Source organism: Telopea speciosissima, chromosome 11 (genome assembly GCF_018873765.1).
Source record: "Telopea speciosissima isolate NSW1024214 ecotype Mountain lineage chromosome 11, Tspe_v1, whole genome shotgun sequence".
NCBI classification, from domain to species: domain Eukaryota; kingdom Viridiplantae; phylum Streptophyta; class Magnoliopsida; order Proteales; family Proteaceae; genus Telopea; species Telopea speciosissima.
In genome coordinates this window covers 8374162-8389516 of record NC_057926.1, presented here as the reverse complement: position 1 = coordinate 8389516, position 15355 = coordinate 8374162, and the positions used below count along the sequence as shown (strand labels likewise).

Here is a 15355-nt window from a genome sequence, read left to right as displayed (position 1 = left end):
GCGAGATGCTCTGCACCAGCCACGCTCTGCGGAATTGTGATTTACTCTACACAATAGGTTGCTAAATTAAAAGCTTCTAACAACGCATAATTGGAATGTGTGCGAATGCTAGGGAGAAGGCTAGTTTAGGAAGAAAGCCGAAGACAATAGCAAATAATAAAGCAACAAGTGGAAGGAAAGACATGTGTATATATTTATATATATTCCTTAATTCCAATGCTGAATACATTTTCCATAAGCCAAATGAGCGATTACAACAAAATTCAGCGAATCGTAAACTTCAAATTCTTACAACCAGGAAAAAAAAAAAAAAAAAAAAAAAAAAATTTGCTGCGTGGTAAGACAAATAGCTAGGAGTCCATAGAGAGCATGGTGGGAATGGATAGGAGGTCTCTTTGCTCCATCTCATCATCACCGCTTGGGCTCATCCTCTCGTGCCCTCATCATGGAGGTAGGAGTGCAGGTCCTCCATCTGGCACGCTCAAGCTCTCCGTGCGTCACTGTCTGATGCATCGAGCCTGGTGTTCACTCCTTGAACCCCTGAGCCATGCGGTGCTCATCTCGGCCCAGAGGCCGCAAGAATCCTCCGATGTTAGACCCACTAGGAGCGAGCCGGATGAAGAGGCCGCATGCACCGGGCGAGGAGGAGGCTCCTGTACTGAGGCTCGGCCCGTGGCCCTCTGGGGGACCAATGGCTCCCCATCACTATATGCATCCATCGCATTCGCATCCTCGCCCGCATTACGATCTAGAGGTGGATCTTGGTTAAGTCTTGATCCTCCTCACTCAAGTCAACTCCAAAATGCTGGAAAATAGTGGTGAGCAACCTCCCATAGGGTAAATCTAAGTTCTTCCTGGGATTTTGCCCCGCATGATCCATGGTCCGCATGATAATGTAGGGGCGTGCAGATGGGAATGCCTTTGTAGAGGTGATAGGCCACATAGCCTACGAAGATGGAAGGCATGGTGCGGTGACCTGCTATAGGCACGATGTTGTCTTGCACAATCCGGCTCAATATCCTGGAGAATTAGCAAAAGAAGTCTCGTGCACTTTCTTCTCGAATGCCCCACGTGTAAGCTCCCCGTATAATTCCTGTATGCCTTTCTCCCGAGAAAGGAGTAGGGATTCTTCCACTGTGCGCATGAGGTCTTCTCTCCCCAAATAGCTACATTGAGGATGCACGCCAACCGTGCCCTTGTGAAGGAAATGGTGACTCCTTGACATAAGAGATGATCCGGTAATCTCGCGTGCCTAGGTTCTCGGTGTGCAGGTTGGCGTAGAAGCGACAAATGAGCTTGGGATAGAATGGCTCGGAAGGTCGAGGAGGTTGGACCACCCCAAAGCTTCAAATCTCGGCCCTATTTTGTAGGCCTTGAGGTCTTCCAAGACCACATCTCTTCCCCTCCAAGATACTCTTAAAGCGAAAGTGGTCTTGGTACATCTCTTGTTTCTCTAGGTCTTGGAACCATAGTGCATCCAAAGCATGGGGCAGCCTGTTCGGCCCGTGCACGCCTTGTTCTAGGAGCCATTTACTTCCTAACTCTGCAACCAAAGAAGGCCAAGGATATAGAAACATATTAAGTCAATGCTTGGATATTAAGGCCTAAGCAGATATACAATGAAAAGAGACAAGGAATTAGAACCTAGACCTTGATTCCTACAACAGATTAACCAAATTACAGTAGGAAATGTACTAGGACAATTTTGTTGTGAATGGTCTAAGGAGTTAGGGAAAAGGGGAACGCATGGCCAACATGTAGATGCAATCATAGAGGATAAATGTACATGGCCACATTATGCTTGGAGAGCATTATATTATACAGGCAATTAGTTCAAACAAAATTGGACTGAATTGATAAGAAATATACTAAGAAATCCAAAGAGGAAATTTTCAGAATTTGGTTGGAAGTTGAATGACATAGTAAACAATATACATACATGGCCATAGTATACCTAGAACATGAAGTTTTTACCAAATACTTAGTTCAAGCAATATATATGGAGCTAACTTGTGGTAAATCATGCTTAGAACATCATAAGAAAGGAAAATTCAGATATGGTGCAAGGATTTTAAATCATAGGGACAATTATTCATAGCCATGTTATGCTTGGGATTAAGCCCTCTTATGAAATGATAAATGCAAGCAAACAAGGGGTGCATTCGATCATGAGGCATGTTTGAAAACTCTAAAAGAAAAAAATTCAGATGTGGTTCTTGGAGTTCAAATTGCAAGAAGTAAATAGGTAATGGCTTGAGACAACCCCAAATTACATACACCAAGCCTACCTACCAAAACCGAACTTAATTTGGGCAAAAAAAAAAGAAATAGAATTTTCGGTTAGGGTTTTGGGATTTCTCCAAAATCCAACCCAAACCCATGGTGATGGTGCAAAATTGGGGGAAATGCCTCAACTAGGTTGCATATGATGGGAAACGAAGGTAGGATGGACAAAAATCCATCTATATAGCTAGGAGAAAACAAAAAAACTCAAACCTAGTAAACCCGAAATGGATTTTGGGGTTTCTCCATAAGAGAAGTCGAAGGGAGAAAGAGATAGATTGATAGAGAGGGAAGAGGTCATACCGAACTCGATCGGATTCTCATGGAGGTGGGTTGGAGTGCCAAAAATCCACCTAAGGGAAATGGAGCAAGAACGAGTGCGGTTTTGGGGTTCTCCGGAGCGTAGGGTGTGTTTAGAAATAGGAATTGGGTTTTGAAAAAGAGTTTCGAGTTAGAAATTCTATTTTTGGGCCACGCGGTTTTACACTCGGTGCAAAACTTTGAAACCGATCGTGAATCCGCGGTTTCCCGAGACCAGACTTTGTCCTGTGAATCTCGGTTTACACTCGGATGCAGCCTAAATAAACCGCACATAAATCCGACCCGGCCGAAGCGGGTTTTTGACTGTTTTGCTTAACCAACTTGTTTCTAATGCTTATTACCCTCATTATCGCTTCCCTTACCCCTCGTAACCTGTGTTTACCTTTGTAAATCGATTTTTGATTGGTTTGCTTAATATTGCTATCGGCCTATAACTATGGGTGTCGAACCAGAATGGAACCATGGTTAATACACGGCCAAATGCCAACCGTTCTCCTGCTAGGAAGAAGCCGGTGAGGCTTCAAATACGGTTCTACCGGTAGCACCGCCGCTAGTAATAATGCGGATGTCGCCGCGTTGTTGAGCAACATAGGTTGCAATCCATGGAATGAGAGCATAGGGAGGCGCAACAAGAGCAGCGCCAATTTATGCAAAACATGATCGCTATGTTCCAAGCCTTTGTTAGGGAAAGGCAGCCGCCTCCTCCCGTGCAAGTCAATCCTCCCCCACCTTGCCCTGTGGGTTCTCGCTGTACCTAGTGTTTCTCCGGCTCAAGCTACGCCGGAATTCCTTTGACACAAGAGGCGCCAAGACCTACTCTACCTCCCACTTCAAATGGCTCCTCCACCAAGCGGTGGCTCCGGCCAGGATGTCGCTAGGCTATCGGAAAGATTTCAAACATCGTCCCTCCAACCTTCTACAAGATGGCCCATGATTCCTTTTTCCCGGCAACATTTATAAGGGATCTTGAGAGGATCTTTGATACATACAGAATGACACTGGACAAGATCCGGTGTGCTACCTACCACTCCGGGGTGATTCTCGATGCGTGGTGGCTCTCCTCTAAAGACCATTTTTGGGCAACTCACCCGGAGGCAACTTGGGCTCAATTCAAGGAAGTCTTCTTCAAAAATTTCTTCCCTCAAAACTTCCGTGATAGGAAGGAGTCCGAGTTTATGAGCTTCTTTCAAGGATCCAAATCGGTCCTCGAGTACCAAAGAAGCTTTGAGGAGCTGTTTTACTTCGCCCGCACACATGAAGGCCGAGAATGTGAAGGCTAGGAAGTTTGAAAGGGGCTTAGACTAGCATTAGTATTCGTGGTGCTACACAAGTACCCTACGATGCTTTGAGACGGTCCAAGCCGCTAAGGTGATTGAGGAGCAAGCAGAGAGAGAATTACAGGGCCATTCAGCGGTAAAAGACCCATGACCTCTCACGAACCTGGGGATCCACAAAATTCCAAAAGAGAGGATCCTACACTACTACTTTTCCGGTCCATCCCGGAGGTCGATGCGGTGCAAGCGCCTGTGCCTACATCAACTCCTCACTATGGTTCCCAGACTCTTATATGTTACAATTGCAAGGAGTCCGGGCATATGGTTCGAGATCTGTCCTCATCCCTGGATGATAGGTCCTCCAGTGCAGCTACACAAAAGGCACCCCAAGCCAAGGCAATCGTGCGTTCTCTTCTTCCCTCCGGCCCATAGATCTCAAGGTCGGGTGTATTCTCGACAAATGAAGAGGCCCAGGCCGATCCCAAGATGTTATTACAGGTAATGCACTCTACTCTTAAGATGTGCATATTAATAGCTTTTGTTTCTATGATTGGTTGTCATTTGCTTGTCGTGTCGTTCTTGTTTGCTCTCACCGCTTATGCTTTATTTGATTCGGGGCATCACACTCTTTTGTGTCCCCTAGTTTTGCTTAAGAAGATGTCCATTGAACCAAAGCTAATGGCCCGGAAATTGATAGTCGATACACCAACGGGTAGCAAGGTTGAACTTAACTCGGTTTATGATCCTCGCCGGTATGTGCGGGTCACGGACTCAAGCAAGCTTAGTACTGCTGGATATGAAAGACTTTGATGTGATTTTGGGAATGGATTGGCTATCAACTCACAAAGCCGTAACTGCTCGAGAGGAAGGTTCTATTTAAACCAGTAAGGTAAGAGTTTGTGTTTATGGGTACTAGGCGGGAGAGACCCAAGAAGGTTATCATCTCGCCTCCAAGTACGAGGTTGTTGGCAGAGGGATGTCGTGTTATCTAGCATCTCGTGATAGACATCAAGCCAAAGAGCTGCCTTTGGAAGAGTCAGCGTGGTGAAAGACTTTCCGATGTCTTTCCCGAGGATTTAACGCGGTGCCACCGGATCGCGAGACAGTTCATGATAGATCGATTCTGGTGCAGCCCGCAGTATCAAGGCACCTTACAGGATGGCCCCAATCGAGCTAAAGGAGCTACTGTGAGCAGTTGAATGACCGTTGAAGAAGGGTTTCATTAGACCCAGTGTATCTCCTTGGGGAGCACTGTGTTGTTGTGAAAAAGAAGGACGGTAGTATGCGTCGCGCATTGACTACCGTGAGCTCAACAAATTGACAATCAAGAACCGGTATCCTTTGCTTAGATCGATGACCTATTCGATCAACTACGGTGCTAAGGTGTTCTCGAAAATTGATCTCCGGCGTGGTACCATCATTGAAGATCGAAATGGTGATATCGCAAGACAAAGATTCGATCTCGCTATGGTCATTATGAGTTCTTGGTCATGTCCTTGGGCTGACCAATGCCCCGCCGCTTTTATGGAGTTGATGAACCGGGTGTTCCACGATGTTCTAGACAAGTATGTCATTGTCTTCATTGATGACATCTTGGTCTATTCCAAGAGCGAGGAGGAGCATGCGACCATCTCCGCCTAGTATCGCAACGCCTAAGGAGAAGCGGGTTGTCGCCAAATTCAAGAAGTGTGAGTTTTGGCTACAACAGTGGCATTCTGGGACACCTTGTTTCCGGTAAGGGTATAGAGGTTGACCCTGGCAAGGTGAAGTCGAGTGATGGCGATACCCAAGAATGCGGGACATTCGTAGTTTCCCGGGACTAGCTGGCTATTACAGGAGATTTATCGAGAACTTCTCAAGGCTCTCCGCTCCTATGACACGACCGACCCGAAAGGGAGTGAAGTTCGAGTGGTCCGATAGGCGTGAAAAGAGCTTCCAAGAGCTCAAGCAGAGGCTGGTTTCCGCTCCAAGATTACCATTCCTAATGGTACTGGGAGGGATGGTAGTCTACATGATGCATCTAAATTGAGCTTGGGTTGGTTCTAATGCAAGATGGGAAGGTAGTAGCCTATGCTTCTCGGCAATCAAGGACTATGAGAAGAATTACCCGACCCATGATTTGGAGCTTGCACACGTGGTTTTCGCTCAAGATCCGGAGACATTATTTATATGGTGAGAAGAGCGAAATATACAGTGATCACAAGAGCCTCAAATACTTCTTTACACAAAAGGAGCTCAATATGAGGCAAGACGGTGGTCGAGTTGTTGAAAGATTATGATTGTACTATCCATTACCACCTGTGCAAGGCAAATGTAGTAGCGGATGCGCCGAGCCGGAAATCTCACCTATCTGGCATCACTAGCACAGTGAGAAACTCATCGAGGAAGCTAGAAGGATGGACCTCGAATTCTGGTTGATGGTGTTACCTTATCTCTATCGGCTTTATCAAGACAATCCACACTCGGTAGGCGAATTCAATCAGCCCAGGCTTCGATGAGGAGATTCAAAAGGTTATTGAGGCTATCAAGGGGGACACGCAATGGAACTGGATTTTACTTTAACAGAGTGGTGTTCTCATGTTCGGACAACGGCTATGTGTTCCTAGTAACCCTCGCCGAGGAAGGAAGTGTTAGCGAGGCCCACGACTCTCCCTATTCTATTCATCCGTAGTACGAAGATGTATAGAGATCCTGAAGGAATATTATGCGGAGTGGAATGAAGAGGGATGTGGCCGAGTATGTGGCAAAATGTCTTACTTGTCGGCAGTAAGGCGGACGGACAAGACCTCATGGCCTCTTCAGTATCGCTCGCTCCAGAGCGGAAGGGAGCATGTTACCATGGATTTTGTCACCGGGTCGCCCGCACGCTAGAGGTGTCGATACCATATAGGTTGTCGTTGACAGATTGACAAAGACGGCTCACTTCATCCCTACGAAGATTACCTATTCGATGGACAAGCGGCTCGCTTGACATTGATAATGTAGTTCGCCTACACGGAGTTCTGTCGGATCATCTCCGATCGGGATCCCGGATTTACATCTAAGTTCTGGGTGGTTTTCGAAGGCAATGGGTACACTGCTGAGTTTCAAGATGACCTTCCACCCTCAAACCGACGGACGATGGAGAGGACTATTCAGACATTGGAAGATATGCTCCGAGCTTGTGCCATTGATATGCGGGGCAGCCGGGACGAGCATCTCTCACTTATTGAGTTTGCTTACAATAACGCTTACCAGGCTACTATAGGCATGGCACCGTTTGAGGCTCGAGATGGGAAGAAGGCCGACACCGTTATATTGGGACGAAGTAGGTGAACGGCGTATTCTCGGCCCGAGTTGATTCAGCAACATGCGAGAAGGTGGACTTGATTCGTGAGCGGATCGGCGGCTCACCCAGCGAAGGGTTATGCAGACTTAGGCGGAAAGACCTTGAGTTCACTATTGGCGATAAAGTGTTCCTTAAGGTATCACCCTCCAAAGGGGTGATGCGTTTGAGAAGAAGGCAAGTGTCCGAGATTTATAGGGCCTTTTGAGATCCTTGCACGGATTGACCGGGGCATATCGGTTAGCACTCCCTCCATCTTTAGAAGGCGCACGACGCTTCCACGTGTCCATGTTGAGGAAGTATGTCCATGATCCAAGCCATGTATTGACGTATGAACCACCGTAACTTGCGGCGACATGTCCTATAAAGAGTCGCTGAAAAGATTTTGGCAAGCAAGGTTGTTCATCTTCGTAACCGCCCATTCATTATGTGAAGATAAAATGGTGCAACCATCCTAAGAGGAAGCTTTGGGAGGCAGAGGTAGAGATGCGGGCGAAATACCCTTTTCGCCTATCTACAGTGTACGCCAAATTTCGAGGACGAAATTTCTTATAAGGCGGGGGATGTTATACCCGTATCCGGGATATAATTAAATAACATTTCTTCTCGTGACGTGTAGATACCACATGTATTCGGTGACTTGTTCTCCATGATGGTCAAACCTAGCTACAAAATCGCTGACCACAAGACGGGCTTCAGCTGTGGAGGAAAGATTCCTCAACCGCCAAATGGGAAAGTTCGTTGACGGCGACTTCGCCGACTACCCTCCAAGTACCAGCCCGAAGCGAGGAGTTCAGGAGAGAGCATCCTGACCGTCACCTCGCTGGATAATTCGTTCGCGATGAGCTTAGCATTGCGCGGCGAGCTGCTTGGTCATGGGTAATAAACCACGACTTAGGGGAAAAGTAAGTTCTAGCCTCAAGACTTATTAATTATTCTTCCTCGTAACCTCGGCTGGTCCGGCTTGAACCGCTCGAGCTATTTCATGAGAGAAGGGAATAATTTAAGTTCGGGTCCCACGTACCTTTAGGAAGTACATCGGGGACTTATACCCATCTCATATGAACCCATCTAAGAATGGGCTTTTCCCTAATTAAAGTTGTGGGCAGGCCCATTTAACCTATTGACCCAATGATGGGTTATTCCATCCACTTACCCACATAGGACTAATGGGTTGACCCATTAGGCCTCATGACCCATTTGTCTAGAGGTACCCAAATACCCATTTATTATAAATGAGTCCACGAGGGAGAGAGAGAACATTACTTCTCCTTCATCATTCTCTTCTACCCTAAATCGTGGAGGAGAGAAAGAGGAGAGAAAGAGGAAGAGGAAGGAGAGAGAGGCTTGAGGAAGGTGGAGACCCCATCTCTTGGGCCATAAATCGTGGAGCTCTCATCTTGGGGGTAGGTAAGCTATCAACCTTCTTCCTTCTTCTATTTTGATTTTAAAAGGGGTCAGGTAATGGGAGAGATCGACCTAGATCTCTCTTGAACCTAGTGGAGTCGATGGAGCATTAAAGCCAAGCTACGGTGGAGTTATTTCACTCCATTATGAGCTCTAATGTGAGGGTTCTCATCGCCATTTGAGAGATTTAAGGTTGGACCCTAATGAGCTTAGGATGGAGTTTCCTAAGTCCTCAGGCTTTAAAACCACTTGAAATGGGGTCCTTGGAGGGGAATCCTTCGGATTTTGACCTGAAGGTGTGAGGGTTTACATGTGGTTCGACCGCAAGAAACCACCCCGAAATTACCTTCCGTGAAGGCCCCGTGAAGGTCGGATTTACACTCGCTTTCGCTCAAACCACATCCGCATCCGACTTGACCAAAATTGTCCTGAGCCCCCGGAAGGTCGGATTTACACTCGGTTTCGCTTTAAAACCACATCCGCATCCGACCTTGACTAAAACTCGTCCCGAACCCCGGTTTCCTAGGATTTACATGTGGTTGCAGAATTTTGGCACGAAACCACTCCCGCAACCACTTTGTTTCAAACCTTATACTTAAGTGCTTATGGGAGACCTTTTGGGGATCCTTTCCCTTCGCTCGTTTAACCTTATTTCACTCTTTGATAGGTTAATATATTCACTTTTGTGGCTTATTGCTTGATCGAGGCGACAACCGATAATCTCGTGTCAGCGTATACGCTGTGAGCGGGTTCGTCGTTTGGGCTTGTTATTATTATTGCATTATTTATTATGTAATCATTATAATTAATAAACATGTTTGTGCTTATCGCATACTCTTATATACAATTGTTATAATGTTGATTGGTAATGTGGTACCTTGATGGGTCTCGTGCGTGGGTACCGCGCGAACCCCAACACTATATACATTTAGGAAGAAATTTTGTTAATGTCATGTTGAATCAGATGCGCGTTCGCGCGTCTTGTAACCGGGCACTAAACCGGATGAAAAGTTGATGCGCCGGATTACCCCGGGACGATAGGACTTGCATGTAGTATATTGTGGCTAGATTTCACACCCTTATGCTACGACCCTTACCAACAGGGTTTAGGTGTTGGGTAATCGCACACCGGATTCTGTGGAGGTGGAGAGGCCACCATAGTAGTATTGGTTATCGAGGTCGCCACCGAGTGGTCTTGAGGCTTCGATCGGCGTAGGTCCCACGTGACAATTGAGGTTTCATTGTGGCGATAAGTTAAGTGACCCACAGTGTCTCCCGAGTTGTCACGAGCATATGCCATTGACTTAGTTGTTTGTTAGGTGGAAAAATGGACTTAACATGTGCATGCATCATTGGACTATGTGAATTGCGTGTTTGTGCATCCCCATCCCCTCACCGCTCGTGGAGCTAACCCCTCGTGCGACACTTTTTAGATTATGATGCAGCACGGATATCTCGGGACTTGGAGTTCAGCCCTCGGGATACGATGAGATCGGTGAGGAGGAACCAGAGGCCGTGTTTGAGGAACATGGCGACGGGTGTCCTTGCGATGATCGTGCCTACGGGCCATGAGGATATTCGGACTCGATCCCTTTTGATTTACTTTTGGGGCTAAGGCCTATGTTGAAATACTTACTATTATACCGCTTTTGATAGTTATTAGATGGTCATCGAAATGTAACTAATTCATCGTATTTATCATCTAGCCTTTCAACATCTTGAACTATTCGATTTATACGCTTCCGCAATACTACGATCCTTGGAATGTAATATTCCTCTTTTCTCGCATTCTAATATTATATTGTGTTAATATTGGTTATGATCATAGCGTTGGGACACTGTGTCGTGATCCGGGCGGTTTAGTAGGATGACACGCGTCGTCCTAGTCACCCTTTATATGATATTATATTCCTTGTCTGGAATAGGGGCGTGACAATTAATATGGCCAGTAAGGCCATGGCTAGCAATGGCAAAGGAAGCAGACCGAGACCAAAGCAAGTAATTAGTGCCATCCAGCTTGATTGGATTAGGAGGAAAGGTATGATAATCTGATTTGCCTTGGCCATCACCAACAGAAGTAGCAGTCGAAGTTACTGAGTCACCCATGAATGCAGTAGAGAAGCCCAAATCGCAGAGAGGGGCTGTTGTGAGGCAAAAGCCAGTAAAAACTCCAAGAGAAGTGCCAAAAATTAAGGGAGAGACCTCTGTATATGCAGCAAAAGGTGTCCCAAAAAATCAGCAGCAACAGAGATGGCAATTCCCTAGATCGACTTTTGCAGTGATTTGGTGGGATCAATATAGGGGAGAAATCAAGCAAAAACTCAGAAAAAGGGGCTGAAATTTGGGTCGAGTGGTCGTCTAATGGTGCTGGATTACTCCTCCAAAAATCAGCTTCAATGGAAACCTGAAACCCCGAGATCGATAATTGGGAAGAATTGATCTAAGGAAACGTTCAAGGAATGGATATAGGAACTTGGAAAAATATGCTGCAGGTCTTGATCTTCAATAAGGGAGATTGATTTCTTATTGGGAGATGAAATCAATCCAAAAAAAATTGAAGCTTCAAATATCGCAGGCAGGGGGGCTGGTTCCTATCGAGCAGAATTTTTTGTCATTGAATGAGGTGATGGAGGGCAGCAACTGGATCTAGTGATCACCTCATCAGTGCTGCCCTATGGGAGAATGGAGAACAAAAGAGGGGAAAAGAGACAAGGAAGGGAAGTAAAGAAGAAGAAGAAAGATCGAGAATGGGGCCGTGAAGAACACTAGTTCGAAACCTGCTTTGATACCATGTTAATAGGAAAAAAACTAGAACTGAATGCTTGGATAGTCTAAGGCAGACCCCAAGCCATATATTTATAATGAATAGAAAATATTACATGGACTGAACTGTCCCTAACAAAGCTGACATGTCTGTACATATCATGAAAGAGGTAAAAAGTCCAGAATACCCCCATGGTATTCTGGCCCATACAATCCAACAACATCATTTCATTTTAAGTGAATGACATACGCAAAAAGCAAGAAGTCAGAACCTTAAATTATACTTCAGTACTTTAAGGGTATTAAAGTAATTTGGTCAGAGGTGTCTGTGATTGATATCCCCCTCAAGGTTTGCCAGTGGTAATCAACGAAGATGCACACCTTCCTAGATTTGCAAGTGGAGGAATATCTACCCTGTTCTACCTTGTAAGCTAGTTTGCATGACCCTCTTCTCTGGTTCTGTTTGGTTTCAGGAACTCCCAACTGGCGATGTTACAGCATATCTCAAGAAATCGACAATTTGCTCTGGCCATATCTCCTAGAAAAGATTCCAATTCTCTACTCAGATTGTGTTTTTCTTCATCTGTATGATTTGCCTTAGAAGTTTCAGTTTCTCTACGAACACTAGGTTTCACAGGCGCTGCCTGTAACTCGGTAGAGGAAAGTTTCTTCTCGATAGCTTCCCATCTCTTTTCGAAATATTTGTTGTGTATCAGCCATGGCATGTACATCATTTCCAGGTGGATTGTAAGTCAATGGATTTGAGAAAGTGGGCTTCACATCCCAACAAAAGCCAATGGACTCGAGTTTGCTCCAGAAGCTGTCTTGCTCTTTATTGTCCCCAAGGCCATTGGATGCTTTATAACTTGGAAATAATCTGGAATTTTCAATTTCTCTGCGTCCACGTGTTGACCCAACCAAATTGGTGCGACATCAAATGCTTCAACAATTTCTCACACTGTTTCATCAACATCAACAGTTGATCCGTGCTAGAAGGAGTAACCTGCTTCAAAGATTCAAACCTCCCTGAAATGGCCCGTTTCAAGCGGGGACCATTGCCGGATGGAGGAACCCGTTTCTTACCTTGCCCAGATTGATATTCTCAAGCTGATGCCTTTTTGGTGTTTCAGTGTATCTGTGGATGCCACTGAAGACGACAGGCAACAGCATCATTTTTACTCTGCAAGGGATTTCTTTTCTGAAGCACCCTAACCTGCTCAAGATCTGCTATGAGCCTCTCTCTCACCTCTTTTCTTTGTCCACTTTGCATTTCAACTCTTAGCCTCTCTCACCCCTGCTGTTACAGTTATCAGCAGTCTCTGACGGTCCAGTTCTGAAACAAAGAAAAAGAGGCAAAGCAGCTGTGGAAGCCATCCACTGAATCAAACATGTACCAGAAACACTGTTTTCACTGTTGATGAAGAGGGTAGAGAGGAGAGGGGTGGCGAAATGGAGGTCTACTTGAGCTTCGATGACTGTTACAGTGTTACCCCAAGGTGCCATAGCTTCCGCAACTGGTACACCTTCGAATTAGTGGGTCGGGGTTAGGGATAGGGCTAGGTAAATTTATAATTCTACCCTTTATACACAAATGTATGATGAGGTTGGACCACATGTTGGGAAATTGTTGTTAGACCTACCATAATGCCACATCATTGCATGGGGGTAAAGAAAGTAAGGTTACAAACAGATGGACCCTTTTATTATTCATTTCATATATCTGAAACTGAATTATTTAATAGTTCATATTTATCGAATTTCCAGGAAAAGAATTCATGACTACTAAGTAGGACAGGTCAACTTATTTGGTTAAATTATACAGCCAGGAAGTGCTTGAGCTCTTTATGGGTCTCAGTATGATCTTGTAATAATTTGTGATGACTTTCTGCAGGAAAATTAGGCCCATCTCAAGGCAATCAATTTGCCCAGTCTGCCAAAGATGTTGGAGTAGCTGTTACCAGTGGTATTCATAACGAGACATGCTGAATACTTCAAACTTTCCATTTTTAATATAGATTTATTATGACATATGATACCACACGCTGATGATTTGCTGTTAAACCAATCTTTGCTGCAGAAAGGAGTGCGCTAGCTCAGATTCCTAAAAGTGTCACTAGATTACCTGCTAAGAGGGGTAGGATCCAACTCACTACAGCTGCTCACCAGATTTTGCATCGAAAGAGCAAACCTGGACCTTCCATTGGTCCATATGTTCCATCTTCAAATCAGACTATGCCAGTCTACCATATCAGAAGGAAAGGTATTCTAAGAGAGGTTTTTGCTGATATATCAGATGAATCTTTTAGCTTTTCATAATTTGCCTTTATCATCCGTGCGTGAGCACCCTAGAGAGGAATCTATAGGTGGAGGCCTTGAGTACTTTTATCCGCCAAATGGCAAGATATGGTGGACAAGTTGCAATATCACCACTGACTCATTAGGGAAGTTTCAGGCCAAAGCACTATTTCATATGGTACAATCAACAGGTTATTTTGGTCATGGTTAATGGGGGAAAATGTTCAATACATATGATTCGGGTGTGGCTTTGAACTTTGACATATTAAGAACAAACATGGTTCCCTTTCTATCCAACGACAGTAGCAACATCGGCCCTCCAGTGTTTTGACATCTTAATATACAGAGGGAGAAAATCTGCTATACGGAGGGCACATGGTAGAGATGGGTCATGGGATTTGATTGGTGAACGGTCAAAAGGTGCTTTATCTGTCCAATGGTAGGATTGGCTACATCAACCCTCCACATGGTAGAAATAGTCAAACCACCAAGAGATTCCTTTATTGGGTTGCTCACCTAGAGAATCATTGTTTGTGTGTAACCATTGCATTTATATCGCATTTCTGTTAGGCATGCGCACTTTATCTCAGGCACTCGTAGGCCTTTGTGCTTTTCTTGTCCCTTATTTGACGCAGGCGGGAGGTTCAAATCTGTAATAGAGAGATCAGATCTGGTTTATAGGGAGGTCAGGGATAGGATAAAGGGAGAAGACGAGGTTTCAGTATCAGATTCTGATCTTGGATGAAGATAGAAGAAGAGACAGGAGATGAGAGGGAGTATTGTGAGAGAGAGGAGAAGAGATGAGATTGAGAGGGGGAGAGAAAGAAAAAGGAGATTAAGGAGAGGGGAGGGATGGAAGGTGATCAAACACACCTGCTGATATCCAATGAAATCCAATATTCAATTCATTCTTCAAACCTTTCTTTCATTGTTGGATTACATGAGTATAAAGAAAATAAAGTTGACTCTTGGACTCAAGCATTAATCGACTCTTGGACTCAAGCATTAATCACCTAGAAGCTAATTCCCAAAACTAATTACTTATCTAGAAACTAATACCAAGTAAAATTAATTACTCAACACAAACTCTTGGACTCCTCCATAGAAAACTTAAAAGACCCAACTTGAAAACTGAAAAGTCTAATTAAAGCACCTAGAAAAAGCAATCAACTCATTAACTAAGTCTAGGAAAATGAAAAGACACATTAATACACCTAGGAATACAAAAAGACTAGTTTCTAGAAAATATAAAAGACTCAATCCTACTAAATATTTCTTGAGAATATCAACGGCCGAAGGGACTGGTTTTAGCCAGCCGATGCTCCACACATATTGGGTGGCTGGTACTTGGCTGGTCCATGCAAAGACTGGTTGGTGCGTGGTTGGTTGTGTCTAGGCCTGGGCTACCAAATTCGGTCAGTCCGGTCTAGCCAATCAATTGCTTCTGCATCATTATTTCTTTTTCTCTTTTGAGTGGATTTTCTCATTTCTCATGCCTTGTGCATTGTGCCTCGGGCCCTCGACAACACTGCCAGGGATCCTTCTCTGTTAATTTGACACATGAATTCGTCTTGATCATCTATGCATTGAAGCAGCCCTTGGTTGTCTGCTGACTAAGTTTCACTCTGTTTTGACAAATTTAATTGTCTGATAATACTTAATTGACTAATAAACTGGATAGTAGTTT

General features: G+C 44.8%; 1 protein-coding gene across 3 annotated transcripts in view; it reads left to right on the top strand.

The window, feature by feature from the left end:
- The window catches only part of LOC122646862, a 41374-nt gene that overhangs the window by 24555 nt on the left and 1464 nt on the right, over positions 1–15355 (top strand). Inside the window, exons 5-6 of one of the 3 annotated variants that reach the window (XM_043840482.1) lie at positions 13265–13332; positions 13426–13633. In XM_043840482.1, the coding sequence (XP_043696417.1) occupies positions 13265–13332; positions 13426–13633 (276 nt within the window). Of the gene's footprint in view, positions 1–13264; positions 13337–13425; positions 13634–15355 lie in introns of all 3 variants that reach the window. The other 2 variants (XM_043840484.1, XM_043840485.1) reach the window with 2 other exon arrangements.